Here is a 25,568-nt window from a genome sequence, read left to right on the forward strand (position 1 = left end):
GAAAAAATGAAGAATAACAGTTTGTTTGGTAATTATTTGTTCCTTTTATTCTCTTTTCATAATTCCATCTTTTTTTTTGCAATCAAATCTTATAATCTCTTTCACTTAAGCTTTTTCCAACATCTCCTCTTTTCCTCTTTCCAATACGACTTCTTCTCCTTCATCTTCTCTTTAAGCTTTTTTCTCTTCCTTCTCCTTCTCCTTCTTTTTCTTATTTCTCCTCCAACACCTCCATCACATCTAAGAACGTCACCTTGTTCTGCCACAATTTCTGGTCTTTATAGCAGCTACAGCAGCAAAATTTGCTCCTTCAAATTCAAAACTACCTCCTAAACATGCAATTGATTCATCAATCACAGAAGCAACAACGACAGCTCCATCATGAAACACAAACCTCTTCCTGAAGCATTTTCCTTAAACAGTACCACTCCCGGGATAAACATACAATCACATCCTTCTGCAGTTTCTTCCACATAAACACTAAATCTATCAATGTCGTCTACATAACATTCACAATATGCACATAAAATTGTGAGCCTACCTCTTATCAGTCCATTGTCAAATCACAATAAGACTTTTCCAGTGAGCGATACAAATTCACAAGTGACAGAACAAAAATAATTAGTCTCTGATTCTTTGTTGTCTCCGCAGTTGCACATTTGACAACAGCAGGAACAGCAACAAAAGGCAAATACTGACGCAACACGATTAAACACACAAATTCCTCCTCAGATGACTTCACCTCAAAACAGCAGTATTTTTGTATCCTCAGCTTCTTCAGCTTCTGCCTCTTCGCTTTCTCAAGCTTTATAGCACGTCACAACTATTTCAATTGCTGTAACGTATATCACTCCACACGATGTACTTATCTCTTAACCAACGTCTTCGATTTCACCTTCAGCTGATCCAGTTAACATCGATTCGAGGAATCTTCGGAAGAAGGACACAGTTGCCATTGGGTGGAAAGTGGTGTCGAAGTGGCTGCGAGACCTGTGGCAGTGGGCGGACCAGAATGTGCTGAAAGGATTGAGGAAGAAGCGGGAGAGCTGGAACTGGTAGCACATCAACAAGAAGAGAAAGGGCGACAGGCTGCGAAACACGAATGAGAGTGTGCGGTATTTGCGTGCGATGGACCAGGATGCACAGGACGAGGACATGAGAGACAGAGCAAAAAAATCCTTTGTTGAGATTCAAAATTTCGCAATGAACGAACACTTCGAAATGAACAAGAAGAATCTGGAGAGCGAGAGGAATAATTCTCAAATGGGAGGGGCTGGAGATGAAGATTTGCTTACAAAACTGATTGAAGAAGACGACAACAAAAAGAAAAAAGGAAAAATAGAATCGAAAGAAGAACAAGCAGAAGACTCCAAAGACGGAAAAGACGCAAAAAACAATAGATTGTGGCAGCTCGCAGCAGTGTGAGTGAACGAAGGAGATCGAATGGCTGAGTGAAAAGGGGAGATTCAGAAACAGCGAGAGAAAGAGAAGGAGAAACAGAGAGATGCAACAATGGAAGCGAAGCAGAAGTAATTGGAGACTGCAAAGAGAAGGGAAAGAAAACAAGTCCATTGAGAAGATTCAGAGGGAAGAGCAGAAGAGAATTGTTGATCATGAAAAGCAGAAGTTGATGAAGGAAGAGAAGAAACTTGCAAAGAAGCGGAAGAAGGAGGAGGCCGAGCAGAGCCTTATTCGATTTGAACAAAAAGAAGAAGAAGCGGAAAGGCTGCAGGACGAGAAGAAGTTTGACGAGATTCGCAACAAGCTGAAGAAAGAGTCAGCGGAGAAGGAGGAAAATGTGCAGCAGCGACTGCTGAATTAGAAGCAGCTGGAGGCGCTGGAGATAACAGCTGAGTTGATTACGAAGAGAGCAGAGATAAATGTGGTATTCAAGTTTGCGCACGTGCAGTTCTTTCAAATGTTGGGAGATGCACTGAAAAAAGAAGAGGACAAAATGTTCAGGGAGAAGGAGAGAATGAAGGAGATAAAAAATTGAGAAAGAGAGATGGAAAGGAAGATGAAGATGAAGATGAAGAGTTTAAGAGAAAGAAAGAGAACTGGTATCAAATAAGGAGGAAGTAAATGATGCAACTTTTTTAGGAGTGAATCTTTAGATACTCCAGCTTTGCTTCAATCCACTTTTGATTCTCAGTCAACTTTTCATAGGATTGAAGTTCTTTCTGTAACTTGCAATGTTCCTATTCTCTCTCCCATCACAGATTGCGCCCAAAAAACACATATGCACAAAATAATCAGTCAAAGTGTTCGATCTGTTCATCAATGGCAATCGCATTTCATCAATCTATATCAATTCTTCCAAGGTGTCCTCATTCTCAATGTACTGTGTCCATTTCATTGTTTTCAAAGGAGATGCTTCCATCAAATTTTGCAGTCTTAACACAAAATAATCAGCAATTATTGTATCTACCTTATTTTCTCACTCAAGTTGCTTCTTCTTCTTCAACAATTCTCTTCAAACATTCGACAAAGCTCTTTCAGGAGCAACATTTTCAATAAGCACATCATCAATATCATTTTCATTATTTCAGCTTTTGCCCCAACAATTATTACACCAACTCCAACAGACAGTAATGTTCCAGTCTTTTTCCTCTGCATCTCAGCCTTCTTTTTCTCCTGAAAGATCTGCATGGCCTGTTTAAAGCTAGCGGAAGTGGATGTCTGAATAAGAGTGAGTCACGTTCGGCAATGTGTAGGGCATCTAGTCTCTTTCTTTTGAGACTTACAACAGCGCTGACAAAGAGGACGGGAAGGAGTGAATGAAGAGCAACAGGATGATGCTCTGTGACGTTAACAACTCGTCTTATTCTACTGCTTCTTTAAATAACAGAAATACTATTTATCAATTTTTGCTTCAACTCATCAACGTTCAATTGCATATGTCATGTTTTGATTCAATTTTTTTGTTATGAACTGACTACAGTCTATTTACAGCGTTAAATGATGATAATTGAAAGATGCAGAAATACGTTAACAGACAGAATGAAATTAAAATAAATAGCATAGCTTCAATTTTTTTCACTTTATATAACTCAATTGTCTGAACTTATACCATGAATATTCCAAGATCTGACAATTGCTATCACACTTCAATTTCTTTTTTGTTTTTGGTTTGATAAAAATTTAAGTGTTTTTGTTTCATCTTCCATTGTTAAAAACAGTTTTATTTTCTAAATTTTGCTATTTTAATTATTAGCCCTCTAAGTTGTTGTTTAATCAACAAATAATTATCGAAAAAGTCAATTTTTATTGTTTGATCATGAAAAAATGGGATTTTTCAGTCAGAAAAAAATTCATACACAAGTTGAAAATTACAGATTAATATGATAAAAAAGAATCCTTTTTTCTCTCATCAAAAAAAAAAAAAAAAAAAAAAAAAAAAAAAAAAAACTGTGTTAAAAAATAACCATTATCTTCTTCATTTAATTTTTGAAAAAATATTTTAAAAATAAACATCAAATTATCCAAAACAATATTAAAACAATAATAATGATTTATGAAAAAAATGTTATATTCACAAATTTTCAACATTATTCCTTAAACACATTTAACGTTATCATCCACTTCGAATTATACAAATCTTTATAACTTTCAAAATAAATAAAACTTGATATTTCACTTTTTCTTAATAGAAAGTACTTATTTTGTAACTTATCTTCTGAACATTTTTAAAAGATTAAATTTTAATGTTTGAAAATACAACAATGAAAACTCGAATATTTTGAATTATCATCATAAAACAAATTCAATTGATTATTTATAACATATTATATCTAGATTTTATGGAAAAGACTTACGTAGTTATTTTTTTTTGTGAGTATTCATGCGGTTTAAATTATATTCAACAAATATTTTTTTAATAAATTTCTTAATTATTGGATGATTCACTTTATTTGAATATTGAAAATTTTGATAATTTAAATATTTTTTTATTATATATTTTGATAATCATTTTGTAATATTTTATATATATTATTATTTCAAATTTATTGAAGTTTTTTATTCATTTTCACTTTTTAATACTAAATTGAATTAAGGATTTTTTAAAATGAAATTGGTAGAATTTGTGTAAATATTATTAAATAATTTGATATTTGTGAAGATTTTTGTGTAAATTGATTTATATTGATGTTTTTATAATAATAATTAAATCTTAATATTTGAATCACATGCCTTTTGAAGTGAATATTTTTGGAGTGATGTGACGTTACAACAAAAATATTTTTATTCACTCATTTTTTCAAATTCCACTTTTGTCAAAATAATAAAAGTTATTAACAACAATAGTTAAATATTAATATTTTATTAAATAAGATTTAATGTGTTATTATGATTCTTATTTAAAATTTTTTTATCAATTATTATATATTAATGAATGAACAATGGGTTGTGTCGTGATCATTTTTTAATTGTATAAATACCACGGCATTCACATCACTGTCTGTCACCGACGTGATTTAAGTCAATAGTCTATTTTTTTAAATGTTTGTATTTTCAATTTGAAAAAATGTTAATATTAAAGTTTAAAACTTGTTAAAATTTTTGTATTTATCAATTGTGAATAATTTTTTATTTTTTGCAATTTTTCTAATATTTTTTCGAACCATTTCTATCATTAAAGCATGTTCTTCACATAGATATGGGCGATTTTTTATGGGATCATTATATTCGACTCTTCAAATGTGACAGATTGAATTGGTGAAAAAAAACAATTTATTTTAATAAAAATATTAATAATAATAATAAATGTGTATTTTTTTGAAAAGCTCCGAGACTTAAATTTTGTCCCACAAAAAATCAAAATTGATCATTTCGTTTCCATCATTCATTTTTGTTAATTCCACATTTGTATTTAATTCACATATCCTCGAATATAAAGTTTCAATAAGATCGATATTACATAAACTATCAACTAACTTTTCATTTTTAATTTAAAAAATTATCTATTAGTTGTTATTTGTGTCAAACTATTATTTTCATAAATATTGACCTTTTTTGTTTCTATAATTTGAATTGACATTTGGTTTTTTTAACTTTCATAAACATTTCTATATTTCAATGAGTTGATAAAACGAAAAAGTAAAAAGTCTCATATATTGTATTATTTTTTGAAAGTTAATGATAACGAAAATTCAAACGTTTTAATACTCATGGATGAAAAACTATATTCAAGAATTTGAACAAATTAATTGAATACATATGTTTTTATAAAATTTTAATATTATCTGCAATTAAAACATCAAAAGGCTTGAATTCAAAAACTCAAAATGATATTAATCATTTTTTGAATCAAATGATGAATCACATCTTTTGTGGAGAAAAATTTCTCTTTTGCTTTTTTCTAATTTTTTTCTTTTGACTTTTAAACATTGTAAGAAGAAATAAATATCTGCAAGTTCTCATCGTTAGAAAACGGGAAAATTGGAGGATGATTAACATTTCTGATCCTGATGCAAATGAAGTGTTCCTGTTATTGGAAGAGCTACCGATAGACGTTTTGGGGTATCTGAAAAATCTTCCAGAGGTTGATCCTTCACTGAAGTCTTCGCATCACTATGCGACTTTATAATTTTCTATATCCTCTTTTCTTCTTCAACTGGAGCATAACTCTATTTTGGCTCTTCAATCTAGATGTTGAGAAGAAAAGAGAAGAATATAACAGGGGAAATAAATGATCCGTATCTTCATCAGTGCCTTCGATTTTCCCATCGGATGCCTCGGCGGTGGTGGCGTCATAGATGTCGGCAGCAGCTATGAATGAAATCGAGATTCGACTGCGGATTTTGGTGCCTGAGGCGGCTAGGGTGTATGCACGGCACAAACAGATGTTACTGCAGAAGCTATCTGGTTATGTTGAAGCGCGGTGGGCAGTGCTGTTTGGGGGCATTGTGCGCACCTCTGATGTGGTGCTTTCGGTGATGTTTTCAATTACGCTTGTTGCTCCGCTTCCTTCAATTGATGAATATCTGTTGATGAAGTCGGGAAGCAAGAACATCTTTGTTGTGGAAGTGTGAATGTGTTCCCATCGATCTTCAAATCTGTTGAGCCCGTCGCTGCTTTTGTCTGCGACAGCGTGGCTGATGTCGCGATCACAGCTGTCGAGGAGAGTTGTGGTGATGAATAAGGTTAGAGGAAGTGATGCGGAGAGTGTTTGCAGTGTGAAAAGTGCTGGAAAAGTTGGGGAGATGGTGGTGGAGGCGGAAAGGTTGAAGATGGAGTATGTCAATCAGGTGATAAAAGCGATTGAGCTGGTTGTTCTAGAGGAGTGAGAAGAAGCAATAGAAGCAGAAGAAGGGGAAGAAGAAGGATAAGAGTGAGGAGGAGGAAAAGAAAAAAAGGAAAAAAAAACATTAAGTGGTGAAACAGGAGACGGATAAGAAGATTACGGAGTTCAACAAGAAGACGAAATATATTTAAAATGACAAGCTGCTTTTGAAGCTAACAAATTGCTAATGGAGGAGAACAGGAGAATGGCAATCTCATCCAGATGAGTGATTGGAAGATTCTTCAGCTGAGCGAGAAGTGCAATGAAGAGGTGAAGGAGCTGCAGGTCAGTCTGTTGCGATTATGAGAAGGTTGAACTGAGTGTTGTGGGGTTTTTTAATGAAAAGAAACTCATGATGCAACAGGGCGAGGTTGTAAGTGTGGATGGCAAGTGGAAGCTTGTGGGTTGGAGGTTACACTTCTCATATCTTCTTCGTTGGTTTCTCTGTGTGAGAAGTGAAGGTTCTGTTTTTCATTTCGTTAATTCTTCAGTCGCATCTATGTGAAAAATTCCAGGAGATGCTTTCAACGAGCATAGAAGATTGCAGAGCTGTGATGTTCGACCCAAACCCGAGCTGGAAGTGTGTTGATATGAAAGCGGGAAGCAGAGTGGGTGTTGTGGGAGAAGCAAGCAGGGGTGGAGCAGAAAACGTTGGCGATGGTGATGGAGGATGAGTTGATACAACTGTGAAGCAGAAGATGAACCAGATAAAGAATGAAACGAAGATTCTGAAAAAGCTGCTGAAAATGCACGCACAGACAACAAGAAAGCAGAAGGCGCTGTTCAAGGAGGTGATTGAGAATCAGAAGAAGAGTGAAGCTGTGCAGAAGGCGATGATTCACTGGGTTTAGCTGAACCTGAAGGATTTTGCGGAGGAACGGATGTTTGGAAAGTTTGTTCATGAATTGTTCACTAAAGATGAACTGTTGTTCTTCATGCACTGTGACACACTACTGCTTGAAGTGTGTTCCGTTACAGCAGCCGACGGAAGAGAGCGAAAATTTCCTGATAGAATCGTTCCAAATGTTCCGGAAGTGCTCCAACACGTTGTTTGAAGGGGCTTCTGAGAAGAAGATCAAGATATTTATTTGTGAGTTTGAGATGATGACGTCGGAGAAGGGAGAGGCCTACGCGTCAGTGTTTCTGCGGCTTCTGTTAAACTACTACCGGGCAGAGGCAGCAAAGCGGAAGAAGGCGATAACGGTGATGTGTGATGCCTTTGTTCTGGCGAGGCATTGACTTTTTCGTCTTCTTCTTCGTCAAAATTATAAGGTGCATCACAAATTCAGAGTTGGAGTCTCTTCTGCGTTCCCGCTGTCCGCAGATGCAACAGGTGCTGTCGCAACAATCCTTCTGAGATGCATCCCATCTGTCGAGGTGCTTTCTGCCATCGTTTACGTCTGTGCTGGATGCGTGCCAGCCTAACAACTTCATCGCGCTATTCCTGCGACTGCAAGACATGTTTGTTTCAACCGATAGACAAGTGTTTCTATCACCTTTATAGAACAGTGCAGCTGCGGAGACGGTGAAATGGCAACTGGTGCTGCTGAAGCCTGCACTGTACAACCTTTGTGGGTGCTTTCGGGGATATCTGCAGGGGCAGGGCTGAAGCTGTGCGCGAAGGCTGCATAGTAGGCGGTGGGAAAGAAAGAAGACGGTGAGCTTTGTTCAGGATAGTGCGGCTGCTGGTGAAGTTTGTGGGGATGCAGCGGAGGAGGAATGAGGTGGAAGGTGCGAACTGCTTTAGGGTGCTGCTGATGAACGGGAAGCGAGTGGTTTTGTTTCACAATCCGATTATACGGCAGAGCGAGGGAGGAGGAGAAGAGTCAGTGTCTTGACATGCAACAGCAGTATCTGCTTCTTCAGCGCAGCACAAACATATTCAGAATAGCAAAGAATTGGCAACCAACAATATGCGGCTGTTCTTTGAATGTGCATTTGCTGCTATCGATCCTTTGATTTCTAGGATGACATTTTCATTGGAGCTATCATCTTCTTTTCCTTTTTCAACCACTTCTATCTCCTGTTTCTTGTCGTATTCTTTTTCTTTCAAAAAACTTTTGAAAGAAACAAATTAATAATTAACACTGAGAATTCACCAATCTTCTTTCGACATATTTCTGAACAAAACGTTTGAAAAGATAAAGTCAAAGAAGGAGATGAAGAAGGTTACAGGAAGGTTATGGAGAAGGTGATGAAGGAGAAGGAGAAGAAAATGATGACGACGATGATTAAGGAATCTGTTTGAATTCTTATTGTTGAAAAGGAACAGAAGCACTTCTGCTTTGATACTCAAAATGAGGCTGACTCTCTACATTCAATGCATTTAAAACACATGATGGCGAAGATGGCGAAGAAGGAGAAGGAAAAGAAGACGGAGAAGAAACCATATAATTCGTTTGAAATATTGACTGAAATGGATTGTCCCTGGGAATGACGCTCGAAGAAATAAAAAACTTTCGTTTGGAATGGAAAAAAAGATAAATGAAATAAAATAATCGGTTTTGCTCGAATTGAAAAAATTCCTCAAAAGAATACATACACCCTCCCTATTGCAAATGCAGAGGATTGTTCAATCACTGATGCTGCCAATCTCCTTTTGCATTGTTTCCCAGTGCTCCTTTCTCCGTCTGCCTTTTTTCCCCACATAAATATCCTGCTTTTATGTTGTCATCCACTTTCTTTTTCATTAAAAAATATCTCTCTTCATTTTTTTCTTTACAAGAGCTGTCTAATTGTTGGCATTCTTCTTTTTATTCTCATCAAAATACTTTTCAATCGAATTCGTGTTCTTCTCCTTTCCCGACTGAATGCGAAAAACATGCAACTTCCATCTGCTAATTGTCTCTCGGCACAGCTTTCTTCTGATGTTCCATTTGAAAAGCAAAAAATTGATCATTCATAGAATTTTTCAGATTCTTGCACTCTGAGAAAGCTACAGATGAAAGTATCTTCACGGTGAATTGAACAATAAAAAATACAAACATCATAATTTTCAAATGCTATTTTGGAAAATAAATTTCCTTCAAAGCTGCTTTTTTTAAAAATTATCTCGTTCAATTCCATCGCCGCTGTTTCGCTGTCACTGACCTTTTTGCAGAGAAAAATATTATTTTCTGTCCCGCAGAAAATGTTCATTTTCTCTCCTCCTATCCCGTCCACATGGTTTCATGGAAAAAAAGATAACTGAACGATCAAATTTGCCACAGCATTTTTTCAAACATAATGAAAATTATTATAAAATCTATCGATTGCACGTTTTCAAATTCCAAAACAATCTAAAAAGCAATTCCCATACATATTTTTTTTCGATATTTAAAAATTGCAAGCACAAATAAAAAAAATTACTCATGAAAGATCAACGATGCAACGATTTTATGATCTCATAAAAAATTAGCCATATGGAGAGGACAAAAGATGCGCTTATTAATACAAAAACAATGGCAGGAGTTGAGAGGTTAATCAAAAGATATGAATGGTTGGAAGAAGTGGATTACGCATGTGCGAATGAGCGTTGTGTGGTGGGTGTTTTGCAGCAGGAAGGAGATGTTGAAAAGCACAGAGCAGCAGCAGGGTTGGTGGTGATATAGTCACAGTTATTATTGTTTTCAATGATATTTGATAATGTGAATGGGAGATTGAGGAGGAAAGAGGGATGCGTGCTGGTGGTTGAGGAGTGTGTGGTGAGCGGGGATGAGCTGAGACAGATCGATATGCAGGTATTCTAACAGAGGAGGGAGAGTGCGGAGGTGGGCAGCACAGCAGTGAGCGATATGTTTGGTCCGGGGAGCAGATGCGAGCAGAACCGGATGGAAACTGCAGGCGCAATTGGTATGTGTTTCTGCTCCGTGCTTTCGAACGTCAGCTGGACAAGCAGCGGGGTACAGGCGCGGCTGGAGTTTGTGGTGCGGGAGCTGGTGCAGTGCGGGCTGTACTTCCAGATAATTGTGCGGGGGGTAGATGGGGGCAAGTGGGTGAGGACATACAGTTTTGAGGGCACAATGCAGAACACGGAGCGGCGGGGGTTCGGGAGAATCGGGTGGGGGGGGGGGGGGGGGTGATTGAGGAGAGCGGGGCAGAGGAGGAGGTGCTGGCGCAGGTGGTGTATTTGAGCGAGGAGCTGGGTGTGGAGTAGCGGAGTGGCGGGGAAGGGGGAGTGTGGAGGGCAGGGGAGGAGACAGTGGAGGATGACGCAGGGGAAGGAAGAAAGCTCAACGAGACAGCCGCAATTTCACTGGAAAGAAGGAAGGTGTTGGCAGGGGGCGGAGCCTGTTTGAGCTGAATGGGAAGACGATGATACTGCATATTGAAGTGAGTACGGTGTGTGTGATAGTTGTGGCGATGTCTGTGGGGTTCCACGTGCGAAAGCGTCTGCAGAGGAAGCAGCAAGATCAGCGACTTGTGCATCCCAAGGAGATGGCAGATGAAAAGCAGAAGAGCAAAGTGTGGAGTGGATGCTGAGAAAACATTGACGGAATTGAATGAAGAACTGGAGAAGAAAGTGATGAGGAAGGACGGAGGTTCATGATGGAAAAAAAATGGAATGGAGGATGTGGAAAGGAAAGAGAGGATGGGAAGAGTGGGGTTGAGGAAGAGGAAGATAATTCTGAACATCAAGTTGGAGAATTGTTTGGAGTTGCGAATAAGAATGCAGTACGGATGCTGGAGCTGCTGCTGCACTGTGAGTAATTTTCAGAGAAAGTTGTGTTAGGTGTGCACAGGTGCCATCACATCCTGCGGAACGGGGAGTCCTGGATGCTGCTGATGAACTTGAACCCGTGAGCAGTGATTGTGAATGGACTGGATGTGGCGGTGAAGCAGGATAAGATCCAACGGCGAGGAGAGGTGCGGACGTCGGAGGAGTGGGAAATGCAGTCAAAGGCACATGAGATTTTCGCGAGAGAAGACTGTGGGAAAGAAAGGAGGAAAAGGGAGCTGAGGGAAATGGGAGAGGCAGTGCGGCTGGCGAAAAAGAAAAAGAAAAAGAATAAGAATTAGATAAAGATAAAATAAAGATAAAGATAAAGAAATAGAAAAAGAAATAGCAAAAGAAGATGAGAAGAGGAGGAGGTGAAAGAAAAAAGAGGAGAAGACGAAGTATTCAATGGAGAAAAAGAAGAAAAAGAATATGATAATGACGAAGATCATGAATGAAAAAAAAGGAAGAAAATCAGAACCATCAAATTGAATGGAAATAACGTGCAATAATTTTTTATTCTTACAAAGAAACATCACAAAAAGGAGAGGAACAACTTTCAAATGGGTGATTCTTTTTGAAAAGTCGCAAATGTTTAATTTTCAAATAAATCAAAAATTTCATATCTTGATCAAATTTCGGTTCCCGCTCGTACAACTTCACAGGAATGTGTTAAATAGCATTATCAAATTATATCTTCCACTTTGGTGAAGTTTCGTGAGTGCAAACAAAATTCTGATCAAGATATGAAATTTTTGATTTATTTGAAAATTTAACATTATCGACTTTTCAAAAAGAATTTTCCAAATGAAAATAAAGAAACAAATTAAGAATACAGAAAACAAAATAATTAATAATTTTTGAAATAATTTTTTTTTAACATGAAACATAAAAGAATTTCTTTTCATATTCATGGACAATATTTCATTGATTCAATTTTTCTTTTAAAAACTCGCAATATTTTTGTTTTTGTCAAAACATACTATTCTTAACAAAAAGGAATAAAATTTTTTTTGCAAATTTCAAGAATCATTATGGAAAATCATGAAAAATGTCTATTGAAGATAAAATTTTTTTAAACATAAATGCACACTGAAGTTTTATTCTTTTCAAATATGAATAATAATGAAAATGCAAAACTGAAAATAATACTTCAAAAACTTTAAACAAACAAATTGAGCAATCTTGTTGCACAATTGAAGTGAAAGTTATAACCTCTGTGAAAGTGTGAAAAAGAACTGAAATGAAATAATATTTTTTAAGGTTTGTAGTTTGACAATTGTGCAGAAATTTTTTTCGAAAATTATTAATTGTTGGTTAGTGTTTTATCCTTTTCAAAACATATTTCAAAAAATTGTTTGTTCCTATCAAAATAAAAATAAAAAATTAAAAAAAAAAAAAAAAAAAAAAAAAAAAAAAAAAAAACTGATGGGCACTGACTTTCGTGGACTCACATTTTCCAAGGTTACGCAGATGTTAAATTCTAGTGTATAAATAATTATTTTGTTTGAAATAATTATTATTTCGTTTGCAAATTTTCCATTTTGAATGCAAAACTTATCATGATGTTTGCAAAATTATAAATTTAATTTGAAAAAATTCTCATTTTGAATAATATTTGGTGTAATTAATAAATATATAAACAAATAATAAAAGTTTTTTGAAATTAACTTGATAACTGAAAAGAGAGTATATAAAAATTATTTTTATTTGTTTTGACATAATAACTTATTTTCAAAAGAAGACGTCAAAAAACCCTTAAATTATTTTCAAATGAAAATATGAACCCTTTATAAATATAACAATATTTACAAAAACATTGTTTTTCTTTTTTAACTTCATCAAATAAATTCTTCATTCAACAGACAAGTTAGAACAAAAATGATAATTGTTTTATTTCGATTGTGCATTTTGTTTCGAGGATTCTTTTTCAGTGAATGTTGTCATAACTGTTTTGATAGAAATGCAAAGAATGATTTTGATTACCAACATTCACCACAATCACATTCTTTTCGTTGTCAAAAAAAAGCGAACTATCTGGATTATCCACTAATTTTCGAATCATTTGATATTGATGGAAAGACTTGTGTGTGTCCATCAAATTTCAATCAATTATTTTGCCTTTTCAATTCCTCAATGGACTTTATTCATTTGAACTTGCAATCATGTTCAAAAACACATTCTCTATGTTGTGATTCGCTTTCATTAATGAATATCTTGAGTTGCAGCTTTTTAACATCATCTTCATCCTTGAGTCCAATCATCACATCATCAGGAAAAGTTGAAATGTCAGAAATAAATATCGTTCTTGTGGATCATTCACAAACAATTGGAAACTCGATTGTTCACAGCAACAACTTTGGATCGATTGTTATAGCTCACTCAACAGTTGAAAACGTTGTTTTGATGGAATTTGATGGGACAATGTTGTATTCTGGAAAGGTTTCGAACGTCAAGATGGATCACTGCAGATTTCAGAACATTTCATGCTCCAATCATCCAAGAGGCGATTATAATAACAAACCAACATCCGAACAAATTGATATTTCTTCTTCATTTTTCGAAAACTGTTTTCAGCCATATTACGGATCAATAGTGTCTCCATCCAGCATTTCTTTCATGACTAAAAACTTATCATTCAATTCATGCCAAAACAGCGTCATTTTTCCCAACGTATCATATGACGCCAGAGTGACTTTCAATGAAGGAAACATTTCATTTATTGATTGTTTCTTCAAATGCACATCACCCAATAGTTCTGGTGGTGCTTTGAGCCTTGTTGGTGAAGATATCATCTGCCTTGTTTTGAGATGCCATTTCAGTGAATGCTCTTGTGGAACGCCAGATATCAATTGTGATGGTGGATCAATGTACTCCACATTGTGCTGCAAAGTGGAAATTTTAAATACAAATTGCACAAATTCAAATGCGTCTTTCTGCTGTGGAGGAATCACTTCCAATTCAGATCAACAGTTTTTCATGAATAACTGCTATTTTTTCAATTGCCACTCTGAATTCTATGCAGCCATTTTGATCGAGTATCCTGATGGTTCTTTGGTTGATTCGACAGTGGTCTCAAGATGCAAGGCATCAAGAAATGCGGGAATGTGTTTTTATGCAGCAAATGGAAAAGGATATATTACTGATAGTTGTTTTGAAAATTGCGAATCAGGAGGATATGGGGCTTTAACATTCAGAATCATTTATGGAATCAATCACGGTGGAACAATAAAATTCTGCTTTTTCAATAGAAATGAGGCAGATGATTCTTCACTTGGAAGAGATATCACGCTCATGGAGAGCTGGATTGGTAAACTATCTGATTCAGACATTGTTGAATGTTATTCAACAAGCAGCTATCCTCGAGTGGTTGATGGCACAAACAACAAGGATTATTGGCTTCCAGATGCTGTTGTATCTCTCGAAAGCCTTGATAAGTTGTTTGTTTCCTGGCTGAGAGGAGCAGACGAATCTGGCTGTGGATATCGAGCCAGACCTTTCAAGACCATTGGATATGCTTGCGCTGAACGGTCAACTCAAAATGTGGTTGTTTTCAGTGGACATTACGAAGAAAGCAGCATTTCAATTTATTCATTCAAAATGGAATTCTTTGGCCACAGATGCGACAACTCTGTTGTTCGCTCCAAAGATGTGATTTCAGGAGAGTCTTTGATTTCAGTGGAAAATGGAGAACTTATCATTTCTTTGTTCACTCTCATTCACGATTCTTCAACCTCAGCCAGTGGCAGTCTTTTGTCTGTGGATGGAAATGGAATGGCAAAGTTAGAAGGATGTGAGATTCGAAGTGAGTCTGAAAGTCAGGCACACCCATTCAGTCGGTCTTTGATTGAAGCAAAAGGGGAATCGACATCAATAATCGACAATTGCTTATTCCAGCACATTTGTTTGGAGGATGATCCCTTGATTTCGATGGGATCTGTGAATAATGTTGCTTTTTCAAAATCAGTGTTCGATGGCGTTGTGCGAAAGTCAGGAAACGGTTCATTGCTTGAAGTGACAGTAGACGAGGGTGAGAAATTGATTCTTGTGGATTTCAGGATTCGGAACTGCTCTTGTTTCGAAGGAAATGGTGGTGCATTGATGGTGACGATGAAAGGTGGAAGTGAGGTTTCAATAGGCAACAAAAGCTCAAATGAATTCGGAAGTGGCTTCGAACATTGCAATGCAGAGAAAGGAGCAAGTGAAAGAGGCATTGGAGGAGGAATCGTGATGGACTGCACAGCTGGAGGGAAGGCTTTTGAATTTGGAAGCATCATCTTCACAGGGAATCAAGCAGTGTTTGGAAAGAATGTGTTTGTGGTTGCAGAGGGGCTTGAAGAGTTGTGTTCTCGCTCGAAGTTTGGCTTTATTCTTGATGAAAATTCACTGGATGAGCTGATGGGATTTGAGGAAAGCGAAATAGGTGCTGCAATTCCTCTTGTTCTGTTTTGGAAACCATTTCCTTTGGTCGTGACTGTGAGTGGATCAACTGGCTCTGATCATTTGAAATGCGGATTTGCTGGATCTCCGTGCAGATCATTGCAATATGCTGAAAAGACAAATTTCAGCTCTTTCACAAGAAAAATCAAAATTGTCCCACCTTTCACATTTGATTGTTCATCTGTTTTAGGAACAAGGGATTGTGAGATTTCTGTTGAAAGGAAGGGGACAGTGATTGAAGTTGTTGGGGATTCATCGTCGCCTGAGAATGGGTTTATTGAAACAAGAATAAATGCAACATTCTCAAACATATCGTTCTCTCTTCCATCCTCGTTACCTCAGAGCAAGCCATTTCTGTGCTGCACTTCACATTCGTTGAATATCCTCAATTGCTGTGTCGTTCCATCTGAAAGTGATGTTGTTATTGAATTCTGCTTCTGCTGTGTTGTCAATGGAACAATGAGCCTTGATCACTTCGAAGTTTCAGACATGTGTTTTGGAGGCTTTCCTTTCATTTATGTTTGTGGAGAGAATGCAAAAGGTTCACTTGATTCTGTTTTTCTGAGAAATGTCACAAGATATTCGAATGATGGACTGGTAGTTGCTGAGGAAAGAGGAACTATTTCTATCCAAAACTCAGAGTTTTCATTCTGTGCATTGGATAATTGCAGTGCCATTTTCAGCAAAAATGGAAATTTTGTGAATATCACAAACACTGATTTCTATTCAATAACTCGCCAGAAGCAAAATGGTGCTTGTCTTTGCATTTCGAGTGAAGACAACTCAGCAGCTGAATCAGTCAATGTTTCTAATTGTGAGTTTGTGAATTGTGGTGTTGAGTCAGAATCAAAGGGAGGAGGAGGAATTTATGTCTGTTCAGGTGATCAAATCTCATTTGCAGTCGAGCAATGCAGTTTCACTTCATGTAATGCACCGTGGTCTCAACAAGGCATCACAAAGGATGGAAGAGGTGGTGCACTGTTTCTTGATTTGTTTGGCAAGAATCCCTCATTCACAATCGTTGATCCCATATTTTCAGAGAATAAAGCACAGCATGGCAAAAACATGTTTCTGAAGTGCAACGATCTGAATTCCACTGTCACAAATGATAAGTTTGCTTTTCAATATGGACAGATGGCGAGTGATGAAACACTTTTTGTTGGAAGTGACACGAAGTTCTTGAATACTGATCTTTTCCGATTCCTCGTCAAATATGAAAATGGAACTGTGTTTGTATCTGAAGATGGGGATGATGTTTTGAGATGTGGAAGTTATGAAGATCCTTGTAAATCCTTTTGGAAAGGGATGAAGCAAATCAAGTCCGATTCTGATGAAAAGAAAATAACGCTGAAAGGAGAGTGTTCAATCAGTGACGAATTTGGTATTTCTGATTTGGCAGTTGAATCATCAACAAGCACAATTGATGAACCTGAGATGAGCACTTTGATGTTTGAGAATGTGTCTCCCGATAAAAATGTTCTGTTGAATGTTAATCACAAGGTGACAATTAATCACATTCGAATATCCACAAGCTCAGATTTTGTATGCCTGAATGATGCTCTCATTTCCTGCCTGAATGGGAACATCACAATACTGAGTTGTCAGTTCCACTCACTTGTGCCGCACATAAATCCTCTTTCAGTTGCATATGTCCATATTTTTGAGGGATTTTTGATGATTCAAGATTTGAAAGTGGACTCTATAAACATTGGACGAAGCATGATCAAGATTTCAAACAAAGTGAATGTTGGGATAATTGATATGACAGTTCAATCAGTGAATCTGACTGATGGAAGTCTGATCAATGTTGTTTCTATTCCCACAGATGAAAGAAATGAGGAGAAAAAACAGATTCAAATCAACTCTTCCTCTTTTCTTTCAGTGAACGGAAAGAATAATGAGAGCCGTGTTCTGAGTTGCTTTGACTCCACAAACACAAACATTTTCATAGGAACATCGAACTTTTCTGGATGCCTGTCACCAGAAACACAAAAAGGAGGATGCATTCTCATTGAACTGAGCAAGGGTGGAAATTTCCATTTTAAAGAATCCGTCGTTGAAATGAGTGGGTGCTCAACATCAAATGGAAGGGGAGGTGGGCTTTATCTGAGAACAAAACTCGCAGCGAAGCTCAGCATCCAGATTGAACCAATGAAGTTTGAAGCCAATACAGCCTTTGTTGGGAGAGACATATTCATTGAATGCAAAGATCTGAACACACAACTGAACGAGACAATGTTCAAAATGGATTTTGATCCAAGTGTTTTTGTTCATGTGAATGCTATGTATGGGATTGACAAAAACGAATACTCATCTGAACCTGTTAATCTTCTCGACTTCATTCTCATTTATCAGTCAGACACAGTTATTGTGAGCTCAGAACAGGGCAAAGGAGGGAAAGATACAAAGCAATGTGGAACAGCTGCTCTTCCTTGTGCCACTATAGGCTACTCCCTCATCCATTTGACTCACAAAGTGGATAGCAGGCTTCTTGTTGACTTGCAGAGTGTGATCGACTGCAAAATCGAACTCTGTGATGTGACCTTGATGTCACGAAAGAAAACAGCAGCTTCAGTTGAAATAGAAGAAATCACGGAAATGGAAAAGAGCTGCATTGTTAATTGTTCTGGATCTGTTGTTATGAAGCTGATTTCTTTCTGCTTCCCCACAGAAATGACAACAGTCCACTCCTCATTCTTGTATTCAGAGCATGCAGCTCTCTTTATTGAATATTGTAAATTCTCAGGAAAGACAAGCATAGATAAGTCCCACATTTCGTTTGCTCTCGTGGAGCTCGTTGATTCAGAATTGAGTATTTTTGATCTGTTGATTGAAAACATCTCTGTTGCTCACCCTTTTCTGATTTGCATTCACTCGTTTTGTGGGAATTTGTCTCTCTGCAAGGTCAGAGTTAATTCTGTTCAAGTCGAGAAGAATGTGGTTTTTGTTAAAGGGATAGAAAATGTTGACGCCGATTTGGCTGATGAATCTTTCGATTTTCTCCACTCAAAGTTCGAGAATATCAGCATTTCTGGTGAACAATCAACAGTGATCAATGTTGGCAAATGTGAACAAAAAATAAGTTGTGCAAATATATCTGTCGTTCACAAAAGTGTTGCAAACAAGAAAGGATGTGCTTTGACAATGAGTTCATGCCAAAACATTTCTCTGGATTCATGTTTGTTTGATGGAATTGCGGATGTTAACGATAAATGGGATGAATGTGATGAGTCGAATGCTGTGCAGGATGATGTCTGCAGATGGAACGGATCAATGGTGGAACTTGAAAACACATCAGCAACAGTGAAAGACACCATCGTATCAAACGCCTCAAATGGAGGGTTGTCTGTGAGAGGCGGAAGCGTTTTCATTGAAATGGTGTTGTTCACGAATAACAATCCAAGATTCACAAAATACCCATCGCTCAGAAGAAATATTCTCTGCTCGGATTCAGGAGTGTTGAATGTGATGAGTCTGAAAGGAGGAGATGGAGTTTTGCCAAACACTTCACTTTGGATGTTGAATGAAGGATGTGAATTGAGCGGGATTATTACCGAGAGATTGTCATCCTTCTTCATTCCAGAGTTGGAAATAGTCGAAATGGAAGAGATGGGAGCAGAACTTCTTCTGAGGTTCAAGGGAAAGCTGTTGCTTCCATGCAACGTATCGTTCAAGATTGTGAAACAAGTTGGTGATGAAGATGTTGTGGAAAGATATGAATTCAATGAAGAAGGATGTGTATCAGAAAATGAAGTGGATGGAAAAGTCCCCATTGAGACAATAAATAATGCAGGAGAAGAGACAGAAGTGAGTGTGAGTCTTCTGTTTGGAAAGAAAGAATCTCCTTCATCGACTGATTCATTTGTTCTGAAGAACAGAAGTGAAACAAAAGAAAAGGGAGATGACAGAATTGTTGAAGGAGGGAAAGAGGGAAAATCATTTTGGCCGATTATCGTGATTGTGCTTGTTGTGATATTGTTGATAATTCTAATCTCACTCGTGATATTCATTGTTCGGTGGAAGAAGGTGAAGGAAAGAAATGAAGAATTGCAAGAGATTGTGAATGACAACATCAGAAAAGATCCGAAGGCATTTGAGATGGTGACGATGGAGATGTCGCCTGAGGAGCAGTGGCGGAGAGCAGAGAGAGAAGCGGAGAAGAAGAACGATGAGAGGATGAAAAAGAGGGTGTATGAGACGAATATGGAACATTCTGAGTCATCAGAACACCTTCTTTCTGAGAGTGGTTCAACCGAATACATCTTGGGAAGAGATTCAGACAAGATCCCTCAATGGATGCTGGAGAAGGTTGAGGAAGAAGAGACAAGAAAGCAGACTCCATCGCCATCCATTTCATCTACTTCAACCACTTCAACAACTGATTCAGATTCAACATTTGTTCGTGGGGGGGATCTGTGTCCAACCACTTCATCCATGTCGAACTTGGTGGATGCAATGGCCTGTTCATCGCCACATGAGAAGCTGATTGTGGATTTGAGGGATTCACTGTTCATGCTGCTTCATGGGAGGAATGAGAAGAAAGAGATGGCGATTGGGAGTTTGAAGGAGAGGGAGATGACAGCTGCACAGATTCTGTTCTGGGTGGCGAATGGAGCACTCCATTCATTTGATGAAGAAAAAGAATTGCATTCGCTGGCCAATCTGAGTCCTCACATTGTGCTGTTCTCTGAGCACATGGTGATCTGCATTGCCCTCCACTCCGACTGCTCATCTTCAGATGATTCTGATTCATCATCCATCTGTTCGATGTCCATTGTTTCTTCATCCTCATCGAATGTTTCAGTGATGAGCGAGAGATTCACCGACTCACCACCACCTTCATCAGCGTTTGAGGATTGTGAAGACAACAGGAAGGAGTGTTTGAGGTGGAAGGCGCCTGAGCTGCTGGTGAACAAGAAGATGGGAGCAACAAAGGAGTCGGTGGCATTCTCGATTGGGATGATGCTGTGGGAGTGTCTGACACTGGATATCCCGTTTGGAGAATACGAGGCAGAGGTGGCAGGAGATAAGATATCGAAAGGGGAGAGGCCGAATGTTGAGAAGATCCGAGGGAGTGAACTGTATGAGGTTGTTTGGTCATCGATGGGAAAGGACTGGAACGATCGTCCGACACTGAGCGAGATGAAGCGGGAGTTTTATGGGCATTTCCCGGCAGGGGCTGTGATTGTGACGATGTCGGATGCGATCTGTGAAAGGGATGGGGGGAGCACGAGAGAGGGGGAAGGCAGCTTTGTGAGTGGGGAAGAAGGCTTTTCGACAGTTTTTGAGAACACATCAGAGGGGACAAAGAAGACAGAAAAGCAGGAGATGAAAGAGCAGTGAAAGTGAGAAGGAAAAGGAGAATGTGAAACAAAAAATTGAAAAGAAATAAGAGATCAAAGGAGAATGTGATATTTCTTTGCATGGAAGAATTTGTGAAAGAGTTTGTGAGATGTGTTCTGTAATTTGGTTGTGGTATTTTCTTTTTCAAAGAATAAGTGGATATTGATAATTTGTTGAGAAGAGGAGTTTGTTTTATTTGGGATGGAAGTGATTTGATGATCACAATCAGCTGCTCACAGGTCAAAGGATGATCGTTGCCGTTATTTGAAATCGAAATAATGGAAACATTTGTTTGAGGAGATGTGAGCAACTGACGGTTTTGTTCGTTTTGTTATTTTGGTTTGCAATTTGGATAAAATGTCAATTTGTTTTTGAATGTTTTTTTTTTTTTTTCCTTATTAAAATTCAATTAGAAAAACAAGTTTTGAAACTGAAATCGCAATAAATAATCCAAACACATATTTGTCCATATTGCATCTATCGATTTTAAAAATATTTTTGAATTGTGATGCATTTGAAATTAAATTCTTTTCCATTTTTTTGAAAAATTGAAAAACAATATATATTTGTATTAATTTTTGTTAAGAAAATTTTGAAGTATGATTTTGATTTTGCATTTTTTTCCTCAGATTAATAAATGAAAGTGTGTATTATTTAAGATTCAAATTCCAAGAGTTTTTCTCAATTAATTTTTGAATGATCTTGCTTACAATGATTGTTCAGAAATAATTTCTTACCATTTCAAGAAAATAAGTTTATATTCCTTAACTTGAAAAACTTGAAATCATCGATTCATGAAAGAAAAATATCCCATGTGTGAAAGGCGAATGAAATTGTTTTATAAATATACTAACTCAGCTGAAAAATCAGATTTTTCGAAATATAATTTTTCAATTTTTTAACAAATGCATCACAATTCAAAAATATTTTTAAAATCGATAGATGCAATATGGACAAATATGTGTTTGGATTATTTATTGCGATTTCAGTTTCAAAACTTGTTTTTCTAATTGAATTTTAATAAGGAAAAAAAAAAAAAAACATTCAAAAACAAATTGACATTTTATCCAAATTGCAAACCAAAATAACAAAACGAACAAAACCGTCAGTTGCTCACATCTCCTCAAACAAATGTTTCCATTATTTCGATTTCAAATAACGGCAACGATCATCCTTTGACCTGTGAGCAGCTGATTGTGATCATCAAATCACTTCCATCCCAAATAAAACAAACTCCTCTTCTCAACAAATTATCAATATCCACTTATTCTTTGAAAAAGAAAATACCACAACCAAATTACAGAACACATCTCACAAACTCTTTCACAAATTCTTCCATGCAAAGAAATATCACATTCTCCTTTGATCTCTTATTTCTTTTCAATTTTTTGTTTCACATTCTCCTTTTCCTTCTCACTTTCACTGCTCTTTCATCTCCTGCTTTTCTGTCTTCTTTGTCCCCTCTGATGTGTTCTCAAAAACTGTCGAAAAGCCTTCTTCCCCACTCACAAAGCTGCCTTCCCCCTCTCTCGTGCTCCCCCATCCCTTTCACAGATCGCATCCGACATCGTCACAATCACAGCCCCTGCCGGGAAATGCCCATAAAACTCCCGCTTCATCTCGCTCAGTGTCGGACGATCGTTCCAGTCCTTTCCCATCGATGACCAAACAACCTCATACAGTTCACTCCCTCGGATCTTCTCAACATTCGGCCTCTCCCCTTTCGATATCTTATCTCCTGCCACCTCTGCCTCGTATTCTCCAAACGGGATATCCAGTGTCAGACACTCCCACAGCATCATCCCAATCGAGAATGCCACCGACTCCTTTGTTGCTCCCATCTTCTTGTTCACCAGCAGCTCAGGCGCCTTCCACCTCAAACACTCCTTCCTGTTGTCTTCACAATCCTCAAACGCTGATGAAGGTGGTGGTGAGTCGGTGAATCTCTCGCTCATCACTGAAACATTCGATGAGGATGAAGAAACAATGGACATCGAACAGATGGATGATGAATCAGAATCATCTGAAGATGAGCAGTCGGAGTGGAGGGCAATGCAGATCACCATGTGCTCAGAGAACAGCACAATGTGAGGACTCAGATTGGCCAGCGAATGCAATTCTTTTTCTTCATCAAATGAATGGAGTGCTCCATTCGCCACCCAGAACAGAATCTGTGCAGCTGTCATCTCCCTCTCCTTCAAACTCCCAATCGCCATCTCTTTCTTCTCATTCCTCCCATGAAGCAGCATGAACAGTGAATCCCTCAAATCCACAATCAGCTTCTCATGTGGCGATGAACAGGCCATTGCATCCACCAAGTTCGACATGGATGAAGTGGTTGGACACAGATCCCCCCCACGAACAAATGTTGAATCTGAATCAGTTGTTGAAGTGGTTGAAGTAGATGAAATGGATGGCGATGGAGTCTGCTTTCTTGTCTCTTCTTCCTCAACCTTCTCCAGCATCCATTGAGGGATCTTGTCTGAATCTCTTCCCAAGATGTATTCGGTTGAACCACTCTCAGAAAGAAGGTGTTCTGATGACTCAGAATGTTCCATATTCGTCTCATACACCCTCTTTTTCATCCTCTCATCGTTCTTCTTCTCCGCTTCTCTCTCTGCTCTCCGCCACTGCTCCTCAGGCGACATCTCCATCGTCACCATCTCAAATGCCTTCGGATCTTTTCTGATGTTGTCATTCACAATCTCTTGCAATTCTTCATTTCTTTCCTTCACCTTCTTCCACCGAACAATGAATATCACGAGTGAGATTAGAATTATCAACAATATCACAACAAGCACAATCACGATAATCGGCCAAAATGATTTTCCCTCTTTCCCTCCTTCAACAATTCTGTCATCTCCCTTTTCTTTTGTTTCACTTCTGTTCTTCAGAACAAATGAATCAGTCGATGAAGGAGATTCTTTCTTTCCAAACAGAAGACTCACACTCACTTCTGTCTCTTCTCCTGCATTATTTATTGTCTCAATGGGGACTTTTCCATCCACTTCATTTTCTGATACACATCCTTCTTCATTGAATTCATATCTTTCCACAACATCTTCATCACCAACTTGTTTCACAATCTTGAACGATACGTTGCATGGAAGCAACAGCTTTCCCTTGAACCTCAGAAGAAGTTCTGCTCCCATCTCTTCCATTTCGACTATTTCCAACTCTGGAATGAAGAAGGATGACAATCTCTCGGTAATAATCCCGCTCAATTCACATCCTTCATTCAACATCCAAAGTGAAGTGTTTGGCAAAACTCCATCTCCTCCTTTCAGACTCATCACATTCAACACTCCAGAATTAGAACAGATGATATTTCTTCTGAGTGATGGATATTTTTCAATAGATGGATTATTGTTGTCAAACTTGCCATCTTCAATCTCTACACTTCCTCCACTTATTGCAAGTCCACCTTCTGGTGTGTTTGTTATTGTTGTATCTTTCATTTTCATATTGCAACTTATTGCTTCCAAAGTTGATCCATTCCACTTGCATATCTCATTCTCGTTGTAATTTTCATTCAAAATTCTTTCCTTCATAAATTCTCTTTCATTCGTGTTACCATCAAAAAGGCAGCTCTCAATCACTGTATTTGCACTCTCCTTCACAGAAATGCATTTTCCTTTTCCTTCTCTATTTGTGACAAGAACATTTCTCAATGAACAATTCGTTAGCTGCACCATCTTTTTCATTTTCAAACATGATATCAACGATTCCCTATTATCAGTTGAAGTTATATTTGTTGCACTCATTTTTTCTATAGTCAACTGCTCTCCTTCAACTGTATTAACAAGGTTTGTCCCCATCGCGAGATCGAAAAAGTCACACGAAATCAAGTAAAGGATCGCAGATTGTGACATACAGACAGCTGAATTAGAAAGCGAAAGATCTGACACCACACAGCTTTCAAGCAAGCATTCACCTCTCTCAATTCGCACTATGCAAAATGGAATATTCGCTTGCACTTGATCTCCCATTCCCTCTGTGACTTTGGTGCCGAATGTGCAGTTTGTCACTTCCAGCAATCCTCCTTCAGGGAAAAGAAGAAAAGAATGTGATGAAACAAACCCAGATTCAAACACAAATTTCAGTCTTGAAATTGACACAGCTCCTGTTGTTTCTATCAGAGCCTCTCTGGAACATTTGATTGAAGAGCACACTTCCACATTGCACATTTCTCTCCCTCGAGAACTGATACCCATCTCTTCCAGCCGCAATTCCCCGTTGATCACACTTGCTCCATCTGCAAACACAAGGCTCATGAACTCTGATGTCAGGTGCATCAGCCCATAATCAATTGAATAGCAAGGAAGAGTGTACGTGCCACACTGGCGCTCATTCGACCCATTCATGCTCGACACAATAATCGTATCGCTCTGATGGATTGTGATGAAATCGATCAAGTTTGTATCTCCAGTGTGCTCAGTCACATCAGCCCCATATATCGCATTCAGCTGAACATAATACTTCTCTCTCAGATCGAAATGAAATTGCGTTTCATTAATCTGGCTCGTGATGTTGTAGCACTCAACAAAAATATCATTCCCTACGCCTGCTGTGTTTGCACCCCAATTCATCTTCTCAAACACAAAATTCAGCCTTCCTGTTTCTCTGCTCCTAAAATACACTCCTCCTCCTTTCCCGCTCTGGCTGCAACAGCACCGACTTATCGTCGACCTCGAAATGCGAAATGCCCCAGACCCACTTAACACAAATAGCATCACTCCGCCTTTCTCACTTGCTTCTGCTTTGTTGTCCTCAAACAAACTGTCCTCAATCCTCAGCTCAATTCCA

The 25,568-nt window shown here is 37.9% G+C and overlaps 6 protein-coding genes across 6 annotated transcripts; 5 read left to right on the plus strand and 1 right to left on the minus strand.

The window, feature by feature from the left end:
- Nucleotides 1-1,504: 1,504 nt before the first annotated feature.
- MONOS_2758 (uncharacterized protein) lies at nt 1,505-1,822 on the plus strand (the record flags this gene model as incomplete). Its single annotated transcript, XM_067872704.1, has 1 exon — nt 1,505-1,822. The coding sequence occupies one exon, from the start codon at nt 1,505-1,507 to the stop codon at nt 1,820-1,822; it is 318 nt and encodes a 105-aa protein (XP_067730498.1).
- A 3,934-nt stretch (nt 1,823-5,756) lies between these two features.
- MONOS_16229 (uncharacterized protein) lies at nt 5,757-6,287 on the plus strand (the record flags this gene model as incomplete). The annotated part of the gene is made up of 2 exons (XM_067869141.1): nt 5,757-6,026; nt 6,114-6,287. The coding sequence occupies 2 exons, from the start codon at nt 5,757-5,759 to the stop codon at nt 6,285-6,287; spliced, it is 444 nt and encodes a 147-aa protein (XP_067730499.1).
- A 1,019-nt stretch (nt 6,288-7,306) lies between these two features.
- Nucleotides 7,307-7,915, plus strand: MONOS_16230 (uncharacterized protein; the record flags this gene model as incomplete). The annotated part of the gene is made up of 3 exons (XM_067869143.1): nt 7,307-7,491; nt 7,573-7,681; nt 7,763-7,915. 3 exons carry the CDS (start codon nt 7,307-7,309, stop codon nt 7,913-7,915), a joined length of 447 nt encoding a protein of 148 aa, XP_067730500.1.
- Nucleotides 7,916-9,684: 1,769 nt separating this feature from the next.
- MONOS_17379 (uncharacterized protein) lies at nt 9,685-10,744 on the plus strand (the record flags this gene model as incomplete). The annotated part of the gene is made up of 6 exons (XM_067870293.1): nt 9,685-9,857; nt 9,921-10,002; nt 10,077-10,239; nt 10,291-10,407; nt 10,453-10,554; nt 10,617-10,744. 6 exons carry the CDS (start codon nt 9,685-9,687, stop codon nt 10,742-10,744), a joined length of 765 nt encoding a protein of 254 aa, XP_067730501.1.
- Nucleotides 10,745-12,860: 2,116 nt separating this feature from the next.
- Nucleotides 12,861-21,198, plus strand: MONOS_16232fu16707 (uncharacterized protein; the record flags this gene model as incomplete). The annotated part of the gene is made up of 1 exon (XM_067869144.1): nt 12,861-21,198. The coding sequence occupies one exon, from the start codon at nt 12,861-12,863 to the stop codon at nt 20,760-20,762; it is 7,902 nt and encodes a 2,633-aa protein (XP_067730502.1). The 3' UTR covers nt 20,763-21,198.
- A 987-nt stretch (nt 21,199-22,185) lies between these two features.
- On the minus strand, nt 22,186-25,495 carry MONOS_7367 (uncharacterized protein; the record flags this gene model as incomplete). The annotated part of the gene is made up of 1 exon (XM_067877685.1): nt 22,186-25,495. The coding sequence occupies one exon, from the start codon at nt 25,493-25,495 to the stop codon at nt 22,268-22,270; it is 3,228 nt and encodes a 1,075-aa protein (XP_067730503.1). The 3' UTR covers nt 22,186-22,267.
- Between the last annotated feature and the right edge of the window lie 73 nt (nt 25,496-25,568).

This window comes from Monocercomonoides exilis, assembly GCF_001643675.1.
Source record: "Monocercomonoides exilis strain PA203 chromosome Unknown scaffold14-1859848, whole genome shotgun sequence".
In the NCBI taxonomy this organism is placed as follows: domain Eukaryota; phylum Preaxostyla; order Oxymonadida; family Polymastigidae; genus Monocercomonoides; species Monocercomonoides exilis.